Raw genomic sequence first — 20000 nt, 5'->3', positions numbered from 1 at the left:
CAGCTTTGCACACTCTTGGCATTCTCTCAACCAGCTTCATTCTCAACCAGCACCTGGAATGCATTTCAAATAACAGGTGTGCCTTGTTAAAAGTTGATTTGTGGAATTTCTTTCCTTAATGTGTTTGAGACAAGGTAGGGGTGGTATACAGAAGATGGTCATTTACCAAATAGGGACAAGTCCATATTATGGCAAATAAGCAAAGAGAAACTACAGAAATTAATTACTTTAAGACATGAAGGTCAGTCAAGACGAAAAATGTCAAGAACTTTGAAAGTTTCTTCAAGTGCAGTCGCAAAAACCATCAAGCACTATGATGAAACTGGCTCTCATGAGGACCACCACAGGAAAGGAAGACCCAGATGTATCTCTGCTGCAGAGGATATGTTAATCAGAGTTAACTGCACCTCAGATTGCAGCCCAAATAAATGCTTCACAGAGTTCAAGTAACAGACACATCTCAACATCAACTGTTCAGCGGAGAGTGTGTGAATCAGGCCTTCGTGGTCGAATTGCTGCAAAGAAACCACTACTAAAGGAAACCAATAAGAAGAGACTTGCGTCGGCCAAGAAACACGAGCAATAGCCATTAGACCGGTGGAAATCTGTCCTTTGGTCTGATAAATCCAAACTTGAGATTTTTGGTTTCAACCGCCATGTTTTTGTGAGACGCAGAGTAGATGAACGGATGATCTCCGCATACGTGGGTCGCACCGTGAAGCATGGAGGAGGAGGTGTGATGCTTTGCTGGTCAGTAATTTATTCAGAATTCTTATCCAGCATGGCTACCACAGCATTCTGTAGAGATACGCCCTCCCATCTGGTTTGCGCTTAGTGGGACTTTAATTTGTTTTTCAACAGGACCCAACAGACCTCCAGGCTGTGTAAGGGCTATTTGACCAAGAAGGAGAGTGATGCATCAGATGACCTGGCCTTCACAATCACAATCACTTCTCAACCCAATTGAGACGGTTTTGGCATTTGTTTTTTTACCTTTATTTAACTAGGCAGGTCAGTTAAGAACAAATTATTATTTACAATGACGGCCTAGGAACAGGGGCAGGGGCAACATGGGCTTTGTTAAGGGGCAGAATGACAGATTTTTACCTTGTCAGCTCGGGGATTCGACCTAGCAACCTTTCGGTTACTGGCCCAACGCTCTAACCACTAGGCTACCTGCCATCCCAAAATGAGTTGGACCGCAGAGTGAAGGAAAAGCAGCCAACTAGTGCTCAGCATATGTGGGAACTTCTTCAAGACTGTTGGAAAAGCATTCCTCATGAAGCTGGTTGAGAGAATGCCAAGAGTGTACAAAGCTGCCATCAAGGCAAAGGTTGGCTACTTTGAAGAATCAAAATAAATTATTTTGATTTGTTTAACACTTTTTTTGTTACATGATTTCGTGTGTTATTTCATAGTTTTAATGTCTCCACTATTATTCTACAATATAAATAAAAACCCTGGAATGTGTAGGTGTGTCCAAACGTTCGACCGGTACAGTGTGTGTGTGTGTGTATATATATATATATAGTTCTAGGTGGAACCCTTTCACCCACAAAGAACCCTTTAATATATTTTTTCCACAGAGAAGGTTCTGAACAGAGTGCATTTACTTCTTGTGGGTGGACACCAGCTGGTTTACTGGGATCTTACTCTCCTTGACTTGACCCCTGACCTCTGGCTGGTGTTTGAGGGCGAAGACCAGCTTCCTGATAGTTCGCCTGTAGGAGCCGCTGACCAGCCGAGAACTCTGGTGGAACACCTCTCTCTCTATGTTCTCCGCCAGACCACTGTCTGTCTAATAGATCACATATAATGAGAGGGAGATTACTATATTGTCCAATGTTCTAGAATGTCCAACAGAAATTTGTGTTCTGTGAGTATGTGTTCTGTGTATGTGTTCTCCCAAAGACAGAGCATGAGACATCGAGACAGAGGGAGAGACCAAGGGATAGAGCAAGAGACACAGGCAGAGAGAGCGAGACAGAGAACGGAAGAGAGACAAAGAGACAGAAAGGAAGAGAGACAACGAGACAGTGAGAGAAAGAGAGAGATTGGTGTATTGACAATCCCAACACACAGTAAAAGCCCCCTCACCTCCACTTCCAGAGCTTCAGACAACATTCTCCTGGCGTTGTTCCTCAGTCCCTCAGTCTGCTTGTCACAGCGTACTTCTATGGAGGGCTTGTTGGAATGCTCTTCAATGAAGCGCCTCCATACAGTGTAAACTTCAGCCGCTAGGGAACTCACCTCAGGGTCGGGGTGATGCTTACGCATCTTGTTAACAGTGTGGCCTAAGAGGGAAAGAGACGAGCGGAGTTATCTGTGAGTGTGTGTGTGTTGACTGTGTTTGGTCGTATTTGTGTACCAGAATGAGATGAACTGAACATAGAAGACAAACTTTTAACAGGTGTAGGTTTTGAGGAAATGAATGAATACACTACTAGACTGTTTTGATAGATGAAGTGAATGGGGAGGGAAGCAATGCCATGATCCAAGTTCACAGACAGTGTGCTAAAAGACAACTAAGGAATGACTCTCCTTCCAGTTTGTGTGATTACCTCAAGTGAAGCGTCCCCATTGGTAACAGGGTTGTTGGACTTTTGCCTTACCTATTCTGGTTGACTTGAGCACCTCCTTGGACGGCATCTTCTTGTTGAGCTCTGCCAGGGCTAGTAGCAGATTCTCCTTGGTCTGGCCAGGCAGTTCCAGCATGGACTTGTACCTTTCAATGTCTTCAATCACCACCACTCTCTGGTAGGAAAGGAAGACAGATCATAGATGTGTACGCATGCTTATTAGGCAGGCCTAAGTGCACAATATATCATGTTTGACTTGAGAAGCGGTTGGTAACAAACACTTACGCGTAGAGACTCAATAGTTGCTTGTCGATACACCTTTTCTTTACCCTTCGTTTCCTTGGGTACTTCCCCGTTTGGTAGACGCACCACGAATTTGTCCATTTTCCAAGGTGTCTTGGATTTATTTATGGATGGGGGGGGAATCGATCATCGAAAAAGTATTTTATTTGTAATCATTATGAATAGTTCGTAAACGAACAGGGAAAACAACTCTTCCAAATACTTGTTCTCCTGCGAAGAAAGCGAGTTTTTTTGTTCGGTTGACAAGCGTCTTAACTAAGCGGCGCGAGTTCACGTACTACCTACCGGTAGATCGATTTCAGTGGCATTGACAATGCGTAAATAGCTCCAAATTCAGAGTGTTTTCTAGTATTATCCCCGTATGGTGTAAAAATAAAATAAAAACGCTTCAAGAAGATTGGTGGACTTTTATTTTCTCTTTGAAATCTGCGCCGCTAGGGACTAGTTGTAACATCCACGACCCAAACATCCCGAATCATGATTTTATTCTCGCGAGATTTCCACGAACGAGGAAGAAGAAGGAGCACTCGCTTGTTGTTTGTTGGGATTTTTCGCAGCAGGCTAAAATGAGGGCATTGAAGTCCTTTCGTGTGTTCGTGAGTCTGTGCTTCGTGCTCGCATACACCTCGGCAACTGCTGATGTTTTTGATGGAGTTTTGGGAAATACTGCGTCTTGCCATAAGACATGTCAAATGACTTACAGTTTGCACACATATCCTCGGGTGAGTTACTGCAAGCTAGCTAGTAACGTTAGCCGTTTTGCTAGCTAAGCAAGTCTACTAACCCCCCAAAAAGCTGGATAAGCTAAACTGTCATTCAGCAACCGAAAAAGGACTCTGTGGCACCTACAGTGTATTGGGCTGTTGTAGACTTCTGTCCTGTGCATGGCTGTAATGAGTGATTCAGATTGGAGGTGCCGAGTGGGCTTTTTTTTCCCCCCTCGTTTGTTTGTATCTTAACGTTACATTTTTAGTACGACATTTTTTAGAAGTACGTAGCGACCGTGGCGGGAGTAACGTTTAAAATGTAGATTACAGTAGTTGCTCAGCGAAATGAACGTACTTTTGACGTAACTCTTGTGGAGCTGGTAAATGGGAGTTTGAATCGGAGCTTTCTGAGCGTTAGAGAGAGAGAACACAAAAATACTGGTTCAGTCTTGTCCATGACTGTGTTCGTTTGTGTTTGTAGGAGGAGGAACTGTACGCCTGCCAGAGAGGTTGTCGCCTGTTCTCCATTTGCCAGTTCGTGGGCGACAGCGAGGATCTGAACCAAACTAAAGTCGAGTGTGACTCCAGTAAGATTCTCATGCAATGTCTTCAAAACAGATAGCTAGCAACATGACCAGTACTAAGTATATAGACTCATGTGCAGAAAACAGATAACACTATTGTAAAGGCAGTTTACAGTTGAACCAAAAGCTTTATTACAAGATTTCAGGGAGGGAGAAAGAAGGCAGAGGCAAATAAAATGTCTAACGGGCCTCTTGGAAACAGGCCCTTTATATTCTAATCAGAAAGTACCAAATGTCCCCTAAACATCAGCTTGAGAGGCTTGTACGAAGTCAGTGACTTTTCTAGCTGCTACAGAATCAGTGTTCGTAATGTCATCAATACAATAATAATCAGGGTGTCCTTGTCGAAGAATCTAAACCTTTTTTTTTTTTAAATGGCATGGCATGGGGGCCCACATTGATTTTGTTATCATCTTAGTTACTCAGATAGCCTAAACACGGCATAAGCCATAACAAAATGTTTAGAATGGCAGGAAATTAGCTTTAAAACTATAAAATTCTCTCTCTGCCCCCCCCAAAATGTGTCTGGGCCAAGAGGACAGTGCCATTGGCCACGCCCACTACCCCATTTTGATTCAGAAAACAACATAGTGACAAGTTACAACGTACATTGAGTATACCAAACGTTAGGAACACCTTTCCTACAATTTAATTGCTTTTTACCCCCAGAACAGCCTCAATCGATTTGAATTCGTCATGATATACCCAATCATGTGTCCTTGCAATGTCTGACTAAATTATAGAAAACCACCTATACAGTTCTTCACTCAAATTAGTTAAAATTACACCATTTAGACAGTCTTCTGGTTCCACGAGACAAGTGTTATCTGATCTGTCTGTAACCCGTTTTATTTTATTTTTTTAACTTCCTGATTCTCCCCAGCTTGTCATGAAGCGTACAGCCAGTCAGAGGAGCAGTATGCCTGTAACCTGGGCTGCCAGAGTCAGCTACCGTTTGCTGAACAAAGACAAGAGCAGGTAGTGTTCTACACCGCTCCCTCAAACACACTCAAGTGACTGCCATTGTTTTGTTGAAGACTGATATTGACAACAGAAATATTGTTGGTGAACTGGGTGATATGCAGGAAAATAAACTGGAGACAACCTATTGGAATAGAAATGTTGTTAACCAAGTGTGTGTGAGGAGCCTGGTCCCAGATCTGTTTGTGCTATATAGCCAAGTCTTGCACCATTGACCATAACATTTGTCAAAAAAAAGCACAAACATTTCCTGGTCCCAGATATGTGATTCCTACCTGACCCCATGAACAAGGGATGTGTGTTTGACCCTTGACCCCATAATACTATCATCCTCCAGTTGCTGGCCATGATGCCCCGTATCCACCTGCTGTACCCTTTGACTCTGGTGAGAGGGTTCTGGGATGATGTCATGAGTCAGGCCCACAGCTTAATCTCCTCCTCTTGGACCTTCTACCTCCAGGCTGACGACGGGAAGCTGGTCATCTTCCAGGTAGTGTTTTTTTTTTTTTGTGTGTGTGTGTGGAGCGACTTCATCCCTATTCATCCAAACTGGCACTCCTTTAGGATTGTTTTTCACTTCCTGTTGCACATTGCCACTAATTGACTAACGGAACTTATTTTTTTATTTTGTATTTAACCTTTATTTAACTAGGCAAGTCATAAACATAAGTTACCAAACAATTGACCTTTTATCAAAGTAATTGTTGGGTAACTTGAGTATGTCATTTTGTTTTTTGACAGACTGAACCACAGATCCAGTTTATTCCTGCGTTTGAGCTCCAGAAAGACGATGTCAGGGGAGAACCACAGAAGAGATGTAAGTCCTCTTTATCATTTTTTTATTTATTTATTTTTTATTTTTTTTTATTTCACCTTTATTTAACCAGGTAGGCTAGTTGAGAACAAGTTCTCATTTGCAACTGCGACCTGGCCAAGATAAGGCATAGCAGTGTGAACAGACAACACAGAGTTACACATGGAGTAAACAATTAACAAGTCAATAACACAGTAGAAAAAAGGGGAGTCTATATATACATTGTGTGCAAAAGGCATGAGAAGGTAGGCAAATAATTACAATTATGCAGATTAACACTGGAGTGATAAATGATCAGATGGTTATGTACAGGTAGAGATTGGTGTGCAAAAGAGCAGAAAAAATAAAAATAAATAAATAAAAACAGTATGGGGATGAGGTAGGTGAAAATGGGTGGGCTATTTACCAATAGACTATGTACAGCTGCAGCGATCGGTTAGCTGCTCGGATAGCAGATGTTTGAAGTTGGTGAGGGAGATAAAAGTCTCCAACTTCAGCGATTTTTGCAATTCGTTCCAGTCACAGGCAGCAGAGAACTGGAACGAAAGGCGGCCAAATGAGGTGTTGGCTTTAGGGATGATCAGTGAGATACACCTGCTGGAGCGCGTGCTACGGATGGGTGTTGCCATCGTAACCAGTGAACTGAGATAAGGCGGAGCTTTACCTAGCATGGACTTGTAGATGACCTGGAGCCAGTGGGTCTGGCGACGAATATGTAGCGAGGGCCAGCCGACTAGAGCATACAAGTCGCAGTGGTGGGTGGTATAAGGTGCTTTAGTGACAAAACGGATGGCACTGTGATAAACTGCATCCAGTTTGCTGAGTAGAGTGTTGGAAGCAATTTTGTAGATGACGTCGCCGAAGTCGAGGATCGGTAGGATAGTCAGTTTTACTAGGGTAAGTTTGGCGGCGTGAGTGAAGGAGGCTTTGTTGCGGAATAGAAAGCCGACTCTTGATTTGATTTTCGATTGGAGATGTTTGATATGGGTCTGGAAGGAGAGTTTAGAGTCTAGCCAGACACCTAGGTACTTATAGATGTCCACATATTCAAGGTCGGAACCATCCAGGGTGGTGATGCTGGTCAGGCGTGCTGGTGCAGGCAGCGAACGGTTGAAAAGCATGCATTTGGTTTTACTAGCGTTTAAGAGCAGTTGGAGGCCACGGAAGGAGTGCTGTATGGCATTGAAGCTCGTTTGAAGGTTAGATAGCACAGTGTCCAAGGACGGGCCGGAAGTATATAGAATGGTGTCGTCTGCGTAGAGGTGGATCAGGGAATCGCCCGCAGCATGAGAAACATCATTGATATATACAGAGAAAAGAGTCGGCCCGAGAATTGAACCCTGTGGCACCCCCATAGAGACTGCCAGAGGACCGGACAGCATGCCCTCCGATTTGACACACTGAACTCTGTCTGCAAAGTAATTGGTAAACCAGGCAAGGCAGTCATCCGAAAAACCGAGGCTACTGAGTCTGCCGATAAGAATACGGTGATTGACAGAGTCGAAAGCCTTGGCAAGGTCTATGAAGACGGCTGCACAGTACTGTCTTTTATCGATGGCGGTTATGATATCGTTTAGTACCTTGAGCGTGGCTGAGGTACACCCGTGACCGGCTCGGAAACCAGATTGCACAGCGGAGAAGGTACGGTGGGATTCAAGATGGTCAGTGACCTGTTTGTTGACTTGGCTTTCGAAGACCTTAGATAGGCAGGGCAGGATGGATATAGGTCTGTAACAGTTTGGGTCCAGGGTGTCGCCCCCTTTGAAGAGGGGGATGACTGCGGCAGCTTTCCAATCCTTGGGGATCTCAGACGATATGAAAGAGGTTGAACAGGCTGGTAATAGGGGTTGCGACAATGGCGGCGGATAGTTTCAGGAATAGAGGGTCCAGATTGTCCAGCCCAGCTGATTTGTACGGGTCCAGGTTTTGCAGCTCTTTCAGGACATCTGCTATCTGGATTTGGGTAAAGGAGAACCTGGAGAGGCTTGGGCGAGTAGCTGCGGGGGGGGGGGGGGAGCTGTTGTCCGAGGTTGGAGTAGCCAGGCGGAAGGCATGGCCAGCCGTTGAGAAATGCTTGTTGAAGTTTTCGATAATCATGGATTTATCGGTGGTGACCATGTTACCTAGTCTCAGTGCAGTGGGCAGCTGGGAGGAGGTGCTCTTGTTCTCCATGGACTTCACAGTGTCCCAGAACTTTTTGGAGTTGGAGCTACAGGATGCAAACTTCTGCCTGAAGAAGTTGGCTTTAGCTTTCCTGACTGACTGTGTGTATTGGTTCCTGACTTCCCTGAACAGTTGCATATCGCGGGGACTATTCGATGTTAGCGCAGTCCGCCACAGGATGTTTTTGTGCTGGTCGAGGGCAGTCAGGTCTGGAGTGAACCAGGGGCTATATCTGTTCTTAGTTCTGCATTTTTTGAACGGAGCATGCTTATCTAAAATGGTGAGGAAGTTACTTTTAAAGAAAGACCAGGCATCCTCAACTGACGGGATGAGGTCAATGTCCTTCCAGGATACCCGGGCCAGGTCGATTAGAAAGGCCTGCTCACAGAAGTGTTTTAGGGAGCGTTTGACAGTGATGAGGGGTGGTCGTTTGACTGCGGCTCCGTAGCGGATACAGGCAATGAGGCAGTGATCGCTGAGATCCTGGTTGTAGACAGCGGAGGTGTATTTGGAGGGCCAGTTGGTCAGGATGACGTCAATGAGGGTGCCCTTGTTTACAGAGTTAGGGTTGTACCTGGTGGGTTCCTTGATGATTTGAGTGAGATTGAGGGCATCTAGCTTAGATTGTAGGACTGCCGGGGTGTTAAGCATATCCCAGTTTAGGTCACCTAACAGAACAAACTCTGAAGCTAGATGGGGGGCGATCAATTCACAAATGGTGTCCAGGGCACAGCTGGGAGCTGAGGGGGGTCGGTAGCAGGCGGCAACAGTGAGAGACTTATTTCTGGAGAGAGTAATTTTCAAAATTAGTAGTTCGAACTGTTTGGGTATGGACCTGGAGAGTATGACATTACTTTGCAGGCTATCTCTGCAGTAGACTGCAACTCCTCCCCCTTTGGCAGTTCTATCTTGACGGAAGATGTTATAGTTGGGTATGGAAATCTCAGAATTTTTGGTGGCCTTCCTGAGCCAGGATTCAGACACGGCAAGGACATCAGGGTTAGCAGAGTGTGCTAGAGCAGTGAGTAAGACACACTTAGGGAGGAGGCTTCTGATGTTGACATGCATGAAACCAAGGCTTTTTCGATCACAGAAGTCAACAAATGAGGGTGCCTGGGGACATGCAGGGCCTGGGTTTACCTCCACATCACCCGCGGAACAGAGAAGGAGTAGTATGAGGGTGCGGCTGAAGGCTATCAAAACTGGTCGCCTAGGGCGTTGGGGACAGAGAATAAGAGGAGCAGGTTTCTGGGCATGGTAGAATATATTCAGGGCATAATGCGCAAACAGGGGTATGGTGGGGTGCGGGTACAGCGGAGGTAAGCCCAGGCACTGGGTGATGATGAGAGAGGTTGTATCTCTGGACATGCTGGTTGTAATGGGTGAGGTCACCGCATGTGTGGGGGGTGGGACAAAGGAGGTATCAGGGGTATAAAGAGTGGAACTAGGGGCTCCATTGTAAACTAAAACAATGATAACTAACCTGCACAACAGTATACAAGGCATATTGACATTTGAGAGAGACATACAGCAAGGCATACAGTAATCACAGGTGTTGAATTTGGAGAGCTAGCTAAAACAGTAGGTGAGACAACAACAGCTAATCAGCTAGCACAACAACAGCAGGTAGAATGGCGATAGATTAGGCAGAGAGGGTCGGATTAACTACACACAGAGCCTAAGTGCGGCTGGGGCCGACAGATAAAACATAAACAAGCAGAATGGATTACCGTGAATTAATGGACAGTCCAGCCTGCATCAGCTATGTAGCCAAGTGATCAGTGTCCAAGGGGCAGCGGTGGATGGGGCAGGGAAGCTGGACTGGCGAGTGTTATCCAGGTTAGAAAACTAACAATGGCTAAATAGCTTGTAGCCAGTTAGCTGGTTAGCTTCTGAAGGTTCTTGAGTGTGTTCTAAAAATGTAAAGATAATAGCGGTTCCGTATCACATTGGGTGAGGCAGGTTACCGGAAGGTATAAACAAATTAAAAATCGAAAAGGGATAGAAAGTAAATATGGGTTCAGTGAGTGTTTGGGACGCGGCGATTCAGATGGTTAGCAGGCCTGTGCTAACAAGCTAACAGTTAGTAGACGGTGCTAAACACGGTAGCAGTTAGCGGACCGGGCTAAACAAGCTAGCAGTTAGCAGGCCGAATTTGCAAGCAAGGAGATAGCAAGGGCTAGAGAGTTAGCCTTTGGGGACGTCGCGATGGGGGGAGTCTGTTTATTCCTCTTCATGCGGTGACATCAATGGACCGGTCGTGGGTCTGGATATTGTAGCCCAGGAGCTCAAAATGTTCCGTTTGCGATGGGAATCCGGAGGTGAAAAATAAAATAAAAGATAGGTCCGTTATGCTCTGGTTAGAGTCGCGTTGTTCGAACTGGCGAGAGCTTTCCGAGCTAAAGGTTAGCTGATGACCGGTTAGCTGACCGGTTAGCTGAAGACCGCTAGCAATGTTTTGCTGAAGCTGGTAGTTAGTTGGCTAGTTGGCTAGCTTCAGTTGAGGGGTTCCAGATCCGAAGTAAATATAAATACTTTAGGAAAAAAGCTACGTTGGGTGAGGCGGGTTGCAGGAGAGTATTTAGAAGAAGTTGAGGTTCAGCAAAAAGTTTTAAAGATATGTGAAGAAAAAAAACGAAAACGAAACGAAAACAAACGATATATACAAGGAACACGACAACACGTCCTACTGCTACGCCATCTTGGAACAATACATATTAACAGTCACTAGCCGGCTACCATCCGGTACTCTACCCTGAACCCTAGAGACTGCTGCCCTATGTACATAAGCCCTGGGTGTACAAAACCATTAGGACACCTTCCTAATAGTTGAACTCCCTTAAGAACAGCCTCAATTCATCGGTGCATGGACACTATATAAGGTGTCGAAAGCGTCTATGCTGGCCCATGTTGATTCCAATGCTTCCCGCAGTTGAATCAAGTTTGTTGGATGTCCTTTGTGTGGTGGACCATTCTTGATACACACAGGAAACAAGTGACGTCGATAAGGGATCGTAGCTTTCACCTAAGTCAGTCTATGTTATGAAAAGAGCAGGTGTTCCTAATGTGTTGTACACTCCGTGTACATGTACATACATAGTCATTGGACACAAGTCACTTCAATAATGTTTACATACTGTTTTACCCACTTCATATGTATATACTGCATTCTAGTCAAGGTTCATCCTATATAGCTACTGCTGTACACACCTATTTTATATTAATATACTGTATATACACATCATTATCTATATCATGAACGAATTAGGTGGACGCCTACTTGTTGAACATCTCATCCCAGAATCATGGGCATTAATATGGAGTTGGTCCCACCTTTTCTGCTATAACAGCCTCCACTCTTCTGGGTAGGTTTTCCACTAGAGGTTGGAACATTGCTGCGGGGACCTGCTTCCATTCAGCCACAAGCTTTAGTGAGGTCAGGGACTGTTGGGTGATTAGGCCTGGCTCACAGTCGGCAATCCAATTAATCCCAAAGGTGTTCGATGGGGTTGAGGTCAGGGCTCTGTGCAGGCCAGTCAAGTTCTTCCACACTGATCTCGATAAACCATTTCTGTATGGACCTTGCTTTGTGCATGGGGGCATTGTCATGCTGAAACAGGAAAGGGCCTTCCCCAAACTGTTGCCACAAAGATGGAAGCACAGAATGGTCTAGATTAGAATGTCATTGTATGCTGTAGTGTTAAGATTTTCCTTCACTGGAACTAAGGAGCCAAAACCATGAAAAACAGCCCAAGACCATTATTCCTCCTCCACCAAACTTAATGTTGGCAGTATGCATTGGAGCAGGTAACGTTCTCCTGGCATCCGCCAAACCCATACTTGTCTGTTGGACTGCCAGATGGTGAAGCGTGATTCATCACTCCAGAGAATGCGTGTCCAATGGCACCACTCCAGCCGAAGCTTGGCATTGCGCATGGCGATCTTAGGCTTGTGTGCAGCTGTTCGGCCATGGAAACCCATGAAACTCCCGACGAACAGTTATTGTGCTGCCAGAGGCAGTTTGAAACTCGGTAGTGAGTGTTGCAACCGAGGACAGACAATTTTTAGCACTTGGCGTTCCCGTTCTGTGAGCTTGTGTGGCCTACCACTTTGGGACTGAGCCGTTGTTGCTCCTAGACGTTTCCATGTCACAATAACAGCACTTACAGTTGACCGGGGACAGCTCTTGCAGGGCAGAAATGTAACGAACTGACTTGTTGGAAAGGTGGCAACCCAAGACGGTACCACATTGAATGTCACTGAGCTATTCAGTAAGGTCAATGTTTGTCTATGGAGATTGCATGGCTGTGTACTCGATTTTATACACCTGTCAACAACGGGTGTGGCTGAAGTAGCCGAATCCACTAATTTGAAGGGGTGTATATATGCAGCAATATTCCAACATCTAGTGGAAAACCTTCCCCAGAAGAGTGGATGCTGTTATAGCAGCGGTGGGGGGGGGCAAATCCATATTAATGCACATGATTCTGCAATGAGGTGTTCGACAGAGCAGGTGTCCACATACTTTTTGCCATGTGGTGTTCTGGACTGACATGGCTTGTTCTGATATTTTTTAATTTTGGGGATTTGTGTGTATTGTTAGGTATGCTGCCCGGTTGGTGCTAGAAACATAAGCATTAAACTTCACCTGCGATAACATTTGCAAAATATGTGTACTCTGCTGATTTTAAAATTTGATTAAAAAAATATATATTTATCAAATTGACAAACTGGAAAAACAAACTAAATGCTTTGTGTGCATTTAGTATTTACGTATGAACTGTTACACAATCACGATGTTTACTGTGTAATGCAAAAAAAAAACAACACACAATCGGTAAGGAAACATGTCCATCTCTCCCGCTCCAGATCCTGGCCTTGGTAGCCCGGTGTACAAGGACTACCAGCGTAGTTTCGTCCAGGAGAGGGACAGGGACATGTATGTGGACCGCAGCATCAACGAGGACAACTACAACCTCTTCAGCTGTCTCTCCAGGTCAGTGACAGAAGGACACGCCTTGTACACAAACTATTAGGTTTAGATGGGTAGGTTAATCAGGCAGTACAGCTGAGGAAGCAGGAGGCAAAGTTCAGGGTGCTAAAATAGAGTCCATGGTTTATATACTGAAGATTAAGATGTCAAGAAGGAATTGTTTATGGAAAAACACTGAGCTCCTGATTTGAATGACTCATGGATGTGTATCTGACATCCCTCTCTCTCCTCTCTCCAGGAACCCCTGGCTCCCAGGCTGGATCCTGACCACCACTCTGATCCTGTCTATTCTGGTTCTCATCTGGATCTGCTGTGCTACTGTGGCGACCGCTGTTGACCAATATGTCCCAGCTGAGGTAACTCTTCCCTCTAGGTCAAAAATGATGAAGGAATATTCTAAAATCCCATAAATCTTTGCAGAAATGCAAAGAAAATAAATAAAGGGACGATCTAGCAACGACACTGGTCCCACGAATCCCACTTAACCTGGGTACAGATCTTCATTTGTCACAGGAGGATTTGATTGAATATTTAGAATCGCCACAGGGGGGCAGCTGGCAGAGGTGTTTTGTAGGCTACACAATGCAGTACCTACCGTACCATAGTTTCTAAACCCAGGGGCGCAACATAGCGAGACTTCCAGGAACGCTTGTCAAGCAGATCACGCCAGGGTTTGGTGTTTGATATGTCAATAAGGGAAGTTATTATATATATATCATTCGTTAATTTTCTCTCAATTTTGAAAGGCGCAACCTAGATTCGAGCCATTTTCTTCAGTAGTTGAACATGTTGTTATTATTCAAACATCGTGGAAGTGACAAACTGACACGGTGTATCCTATAACTCAAATACATATGTAGGTTATGCTACAGTTAACACCATCTGCTATAAAATTCACTCACTTTAGGCAACGTCATTCCAAACAACAATGTAGGCTACTTTAAACACTATAATTAAACCAGATCTAAAGGCATATCCCCCCGACACAGCAGCCTGTACCCGTCTCCTATCCCCCCGACACAGCAGCCTGTACCCGTCTCCTATCCCCCCGACACAGCAGCCTGTACCCGTCTCCTATCCCCCCGACACAGCAGCCTGTACCCGTCTCCTATCCCCCCGACACAGCAGCCTGTACCCGTCTCCTATCCCCCCCCGACACAGCAGCCTGTACCCGTCTCCTATCCCCCCCCGACACTGCAGCCTGTACCCGTCTCCTATCCCCCCCGACACTGCAGCCTGTACCCGTCTCCTATCCCCCCCCCCGACACTGCAGCCTGTACCCGTCTCCTATCCCCCCGACACTGCAGCCTGTACCCGTCTCCTATCACCCCCGACACAGCAGCCTGTACCCGTCTCCTATCCCCCCGACACAGCAGCCTGTACCCGTCTCCTATCCCCCCGACACTGCAGCCTGTACCCGTCTCCTATCCCCCCGACACAGCAGCCTGTACCCGTCTCCTATCCCCCCGACACAGCAGCCTGTACCTATTCTGTTGGTCAACTTGTCCTTCTGTGCGATAAATAAATATTCCAAACAGTTGTGGGATGCGATAGATCCCAAATGAATACAACCACTAGCATTTTAAAAATAAATAATAATGATTGAAGCAGTGAGGCGGACGCAAAATGTTGATAAACCATTAGTTTCTTCACATTATAAGCGCAGCAATGTCACAGTAGGCTATTATCGCGAATGTTACAAAATGCAATCAATTAGCATTTGAGAACCGTGTTATCCTGCTGTCATTCATGTAATAATGCTTTATTATTGGGGTGAAAGTTGTCTTCACTAACGCGCTGCCTATGTTTGCCAGTTAGGCTCTACACCGGTTGTAAAGTTATTTGGCCACTTTAGTTGTGATACAAACCGTATCACAACATAGATAAGCCTTGGCTAGGCTACATGAGGTGTGCGACTATGATTTTGGAAAAAGTCCCCCCCCCCCCCCCCCCCCCCAAAAAAAGGCATGTACTGTTTCTTGCCTTTACTGCACAGAAGCTGGGCGTCATTCACAAGTGATAGACTAATATTGTCACCCATATCAGACTTCTTGATTTTAATCTTGTCTTTTTATAAATACTAAATAATATACTGTATGTAAATTAAGTTTTGATTTAGCCTGGACCTTCACCTGTCTCGGGAAACAGACGCTGGAGATAAATACACTTAAATAGCGAATGGAAGACACTTCTGCAGGGGTTTATTTTCATGCCATCTAGGTAGGCTATAATACTGCTTTTGTGAAGCGACGCAATGTGATTCATCAAACTGTATTTGTCACATGCGCCGAATACCACAGTTGTCGACGTTACCGTGAAATGCTTAGTTACAAGCCCTTTAACCAACAATGCAGGTTTAAGAAAATATTTAATAAAATAAAGTTGGGAAAAAAAGTAACACAATAAGATAACAATGGGGGTATGTATATACAGGGGGTACAGGTTAGTTAAGGTAATGTGTACATGTAGGTAGGGGGTAAAGTGACTATGCATAGATAATAAATGGTGAGTAGCAGCAGTGTAAAAACAAAGTGGGGGGGGAGGGGGTCGACGTAAATAGTTTGCGATGCCATTTGATTAATTGTTCAGCAGTCTTATGGCTTGGGGGGGTAGAAGCTGTTAAGGAGCCTTTTGGATCTAGACTTGGTGCTCCGGTACCGCTTGCCGTGCGGTAGCAGAGAGAACAGTCTGACTTGGGTGACTGGAGTCTTTGACAATATAGTATATGGGTTCTGGATGACAGGAAGCTTGGCCCCAGTGATGTACTGAGCTTTACGCATTGCCCTCTGTAGCGTCTTGCGGTCGGGTCAGGATGCTCTCGATGGTGCAGCTATATAACTTTTTGAGGATCTGGGGACCCATGTCAAATCTTTCCAGTCTTCTGGGGGGTGCGGGAGGCGGGCGTTGTCGTGCACTCTTCGCGACTTTCTTGGTGTGTTTGGACGATGATAGTTTGTTGGTGATGTGGACACCAAGGAACTTGAAACTCTCGACCGACTCCACTACAGCCCGGTCGATGTGGTTGGAGGCGTGTTCGGTCCACCTTTTCCTGTAGTCCACGATCATCTCCTTTGTCTTGCTAAATATTAGGAAAGTTGATCATAATAGTGGGCCTAGCCTATGGAAAGCTGATGGGATCCTCTCTTTAAGAGGGCATCAACTTTGTTTTCTCACAATTGCATAGCTCATGGGCTCTCATGCAGTGTTGGATTATATTTGCAATGATGTCAGAGTGATTAGAGGGACAATAGAGTGCTGAGTACCAGGCGGTTAGCCAGTTTGGTAGGTTACTAAGGACCATCAGCAGCATCGGAGCTTGGAAGAAGCCTAGTTACCTTGACTACACGGTCACATGGCATTCGACTGCCTCCATGACTCGTGACCGCCAGTGTGGCGGGTAATATAGTCACCGCAATAGCCTTAGTCCAGGTAGCTACTTGGTTAACTACACTGCTCAAAAAAATAAAGGGAACACTTAAACAACACAATGTAACTCCAAGTCAAACTGTCCACTTAGGAAGCAACACTGATTGACAATACATTTCACATGCTGTTGTGCAAATGGAATAGACAACAGGTGGAAATTATAGGCAATTAGCAAGACACCCCCCAATAAAGGAGTGGTTCTGCAGGTGGTGACCACAGATCACTTCTCAGTTCCTATGCTTCCTGGCTGATGTTTTGGTCACTTTTGAATGCTGGCGGTGCTTTCACTCTAGTGGTCGCATGAGACGGAGTCTACAACCCACACAAGTGGCTCAGGTAGTGCAGCTCATCCAGGATGGCACATCAATGTGAGCTGTGGCAAGAAGGTTTGCTGTGTCTGTCAGCGTAGTGTCCAGAGCATGGAGGCGCTACCAGGAGACAGGCCAGTACATCAGGAGACGTGGAGGAGGCTGTAGGAGGGCAACAATCCAGCAGCAGGACCGCTACCTCCGCCTTTGTGCAAGGAGGAGCACTGCCAGAGCCCTGCAAAATGACCTCCAGCAGGCAACAATTGTGCATGTGTCTGCTCAAACGGTCAGAAACAGACTCCATGAGGGTGGCATGAGGGCCCGACGTCCACAGGTGGGGGTTATGCTTACAGCCCAACACCGTGCAGGACGTTTGGCATTTGCCAGAGAACACCAAGATTGGCAAATTTGCCACTGGCGCCCTGTGCTCTTCACAGATGAAAGCAGGTTCACACTGAGCACATGTGACAGACGTGACAGAGTCTGGAGACGCCGTGGAGAACGTTCTGCTGCCTACAACATCCTCCAGCATGACCGGTTTGGCCGTGGGTCAGTCATGGTGTGGGGTGGCATTTCTTTGGGGGGCCTCCAGAGGTAGCCTGACTGCCATTAGGTACCGAGATGAGATCCTCAGACCCCTTGTGAGACCATATGCTGGTGCGGTTGGCCCTGGGTTCCTCCTAATGCAATACATTATTAAAGTGGAAAACCACACTACAGGCTGATCCAACTTTGATGTAATGTCCTTAAAACAAGTCAAAATGAGGCTCAGTAGTGTGTGTGGCCTCCACGTGCCTGTATGACCTCCCTACAACGCCTGGGCATGCTCCTGATGAGGTGGCGGATGGTCTCCTGAGAGATCTCCTCCCAGACCTGGACTAAAGCATCCGCCAACTCCTGGACAGTCTGTGGTGCAACGTGGCGTTGGTGGATGGAGCGAGACGTGATGTCCCAGATGTGCTCAATTGGATTCAGGTCTGGGGAACGGGCGGGCCAGTCCATAGCATCAATGCCTTCCTCTTGCAGGAACTGCTGACACACTCCAGCCACAAGAGGTTCCCTTTATGTTTTAAGGACATTACATCAAAGTTGGATCAGCCTGTAGTGTGGTTTTCCACTTTAATTTTGAGTGTGACCCCAAATCCAGACCTCCATGGGTTGATACATTTGATTTCCATTGATAATTTTTGCGTGATTTTTTGTTCAGCACATTCAACTATGTGAAGAAAAAAGTATTTAATAAGAATATTTCATTCATTCAGATCTAGGATGTGTTATTTTAGTGTTCCCTTTATTTTTTTGAGCAGTGTATTTATCAGTCTTATGGCTTGAGGGTAGACGCTGTTCAGGGTCCTGTTGGTTCAACTGACTGGTTTTAGTGAAAGGGTACTTAACAGTGGTTTATTAACACACGATAGCAATCAAGACAGAACTAAAATCTCCCTATCAATATTGAAAATCAAACTTTTACGTCTTTTGTCTTTGTAGAAACTGAGTATCTATGGAGACATGGAGTACGCCAAGGACCAGAAACTGCTGACCCCTTACCCAGCATCCTCTCTGGTCATCATCACCACCTCTGGGCAGGAGGAGGAGGCTGGACCCCTCCCTTCCAAAGTTAACCTGGACCAGTCCAACATCTAAACATCAAACCAGCTAGCCTGGGCACCAGTCGGTTTGTGCTATCTTTCCGCTTCTTGCCACTGGCAAGGACACAACCCGACCTTTACCCAGGCTACAAACCAACAGGGGGGAGATGATGATTAAGAGTAAAAGGCCTTTTTATGGAGATTTTCAAGACCTCGATTAATCTGGGTCCGGACTAGTGAATTGAAACATGATTGTGCAGGTTGAGGAAGGAAATCTAAGAAGATTTATGAAAAAGCATGCTAAATTAGGTGTTTTTCAGTCCAGGACTAGGTTTAATCTGGGTCTGCAAACTGAAGCTGGCCCTTGTTTTTTTTTTGTTCAGAAAGCCCAAGTCAGTCTTACTTTTTCACCCTGTTTAGAACCCGTTTTAGTCTAAAACTGCTTCCAGCACATTAGTTTTTGTATTGGCTGTTGTCTTGTCCCTCTCTCAAACTCTAGAGATTGGCATAAGAATTGGGGGGTGTTTGTTGTTGTTCTGTGAATTGGCATAGAGTGATGCACTATCACGACGATGGCAGCGCAGTTACATCAGCTTCTTTTTAAGACTTTCTTTGTTGGTGTGTGTATTCCAGACCCTCATTTGATGTGTTATTGAATAATAATTATTGTGTTTGAATTCTCTTCATGAGTCCCCAATGGCCCCCTATTCCCTAGATAGTGTTGTCAAAGAATACTGCACTATAAAGGAAATGGGGAGCCATTGGGGGATGTAGCACAAGTTTTATGTGCCGATTTTCATTTGGAATGTAGAAACCCTAAATACATTTTGGTGAAATGACACGGGTCAGTAACGGGCTATGTGCATCTACCACTACCGCTGTATCTATCCCTTTCTCTTGTTGTGGTTGTGTTTAATCTGTAGTGGTTGGGTGGAGGTTTTCTGTTTTATAAGCAGCTCTTTGTCACAACAGAGATTTTGTTTTCAAATATGATACAATTTAACGCTGATAAACGTGACTTCAGATTTGCTTTAGACATGACAGCGCTGTGGGTAGTTGTAACTTTACTTTTCTCCTGATGAGGAATGGTTTTGAAATAAACAAGATTGAAGCGGCTGTTTGTCTAGATGTTATTTTGACAGCGTGATACTTCGTATTCTTTAACTTGTAGTTATGTTTACCATATTGACCGTTTAGGTCTGTCCTAAATCCTCTAAATCACAGCAACATGGCAAAAAGAGAACTTTGGAAGGAAGGGGTGTAAGTATCCAAGAAGTGCCTGCGTCACCCACAAATGATTTCCCTGTCCTCCTCCCTCCCTCTCTGTCTCTTCACTCTCATTAGTCTGGGCCTCTCCTTCTTCCTCCTCCTCCCTCCCTCTCTCTGTCTCTTCACTCTCATTAGTCTGGGCCTCTCCTTCCTCCTCCTCCCTCCCTCCCTCTCTCTTCACTCTCATTAGTCTGGGCCTCCTTCCTCCTCCCTCCCTCCCTCTCTCTGTCTCTTCACTCTCATTAGTCTGGGCCTCTCCTTCCTCCTCCCTCCCTCTCTCTCTC

The 20000-nt window shown here is 45.5% G+C and overlaps 2 protein-coding genes across 2 annotated transcripts; one reads left to right on the top strand and one right to left on the bottom strand.

Annotated features, from left to right (window-relative positions):
* Positions 1–1410: 1410 nt before the first annotated feature.
* On the bottom strand, positions 1411–3274 carry tceanc2 (transcription elongation factor A (SII) N-terminal and central domain containing 2). Its single transcript, XM_021614101.2, has 4 exons — positions 2865–3274; positions 2613–2754; positions 2098–2294; positions 1411–1798 (listed from the first exon to the last, which is right to left on the bottom strand). The coding sequence occupies exons 1-4, from the start codon at positions 2961–2963 to the stop codon at positions 1610–1612; spliced, it is 627 nt and encodes a 208-aa protein (XP_021469776.2). The 5' UTR covers positions 2964–3274; the 3' UTR covers positions 1411–1609.
* Positions 3275–3353: 79 nt separating this feature from the next.
* Positions 3354–19563, top strand: tmem59 (transmembrane protein 59). The gene is made up of 8 exons (XM_021614100.2): positions 3354–3604; positions 4071–4176; positions 5057–5151; positions 5492–5644; positions 5896–5971; positions 13001–13127; positions 13363–13480; positions 18347–19563. Exons 1-8 carry the CDS (start codon positions 3449–3451, stop codon positions 18500–18502), a joined length of 987 nt encoding a protein of 328 aa, XP_021469775.1. The 5' UTR covers positions 3354–3448; the 3' UTR covers positions 18503–19563.
* The last annotated feature ends 437 nt before the right edge of the window (positions 19564–20000 follow it).

This window comes from Oncorhynchus mykiss, chromosome 8 (genome assembly GCF_013265735.2).
Source record: "Oncorhynchus mykiss isolate Arlee chromosome 8, USDA_OmykA_1.1, whole genome shotgun sequence".
Taxonomy (NCBI): domain Eukaryota; kingdom Metazoa; phylum Chordata; class Actinopteri; order Salmoniformes; family Salmonidae; genus Oncorhynchus; species Oncorhynchus mykiss.
The sequence above is the reverse complement of the archived record's forward strand: the minus strand, read 5'-3'. Positions and strand labels throughout refer to the sequence as shown.

Bases quoted from the DNA above. Each gene is read 5' to 3' on its own strand.
- tceanc2 (XM_021614101.2), bottom strand. From the start codon at position 2,963: ATGGACAAATTCGTGGTGCGTCTACCAAACGGGGAAGTACCCAAGGAA. The intron at 2,755-2,864 runs GTAAGTGTTTGT...CTTTCCTACCAG, and splicing joins CAACTATTGAGTCTCTACGC to AGAGTGGTGGTGATTGAAGA. The intron at 1,799-2,097 runs GTGAGGGGGCTT...GTGATCTATTAG, and splicing joins CTGAAGCTCTGGAAGTGGAG to ACAGACAGTGGTCTGGCGGA.
- tmem59 (XM_021614100.2), top strand. From the start codon at position 3,449: ATGAGGGCATTGAAGTCCTTTCGTGTGTTCGTGAGTCTGTGCTTCGTG. The intron at 5,152-5,491 runs GTAGTGTTCTAC...ATCATCCTCCAG, and splicing joins CTGAACAAAGACAAGAGCAG to TTGCTGGCCATGATGCCCCG. The intron at 5,972-13,000 runs GTAAGTCCTCTT...CTCCCGCTCCAG, and splicing joins GGGAGAACCACAGAAGAGAT to ATCCTGGCCTTGGTAGCCCG.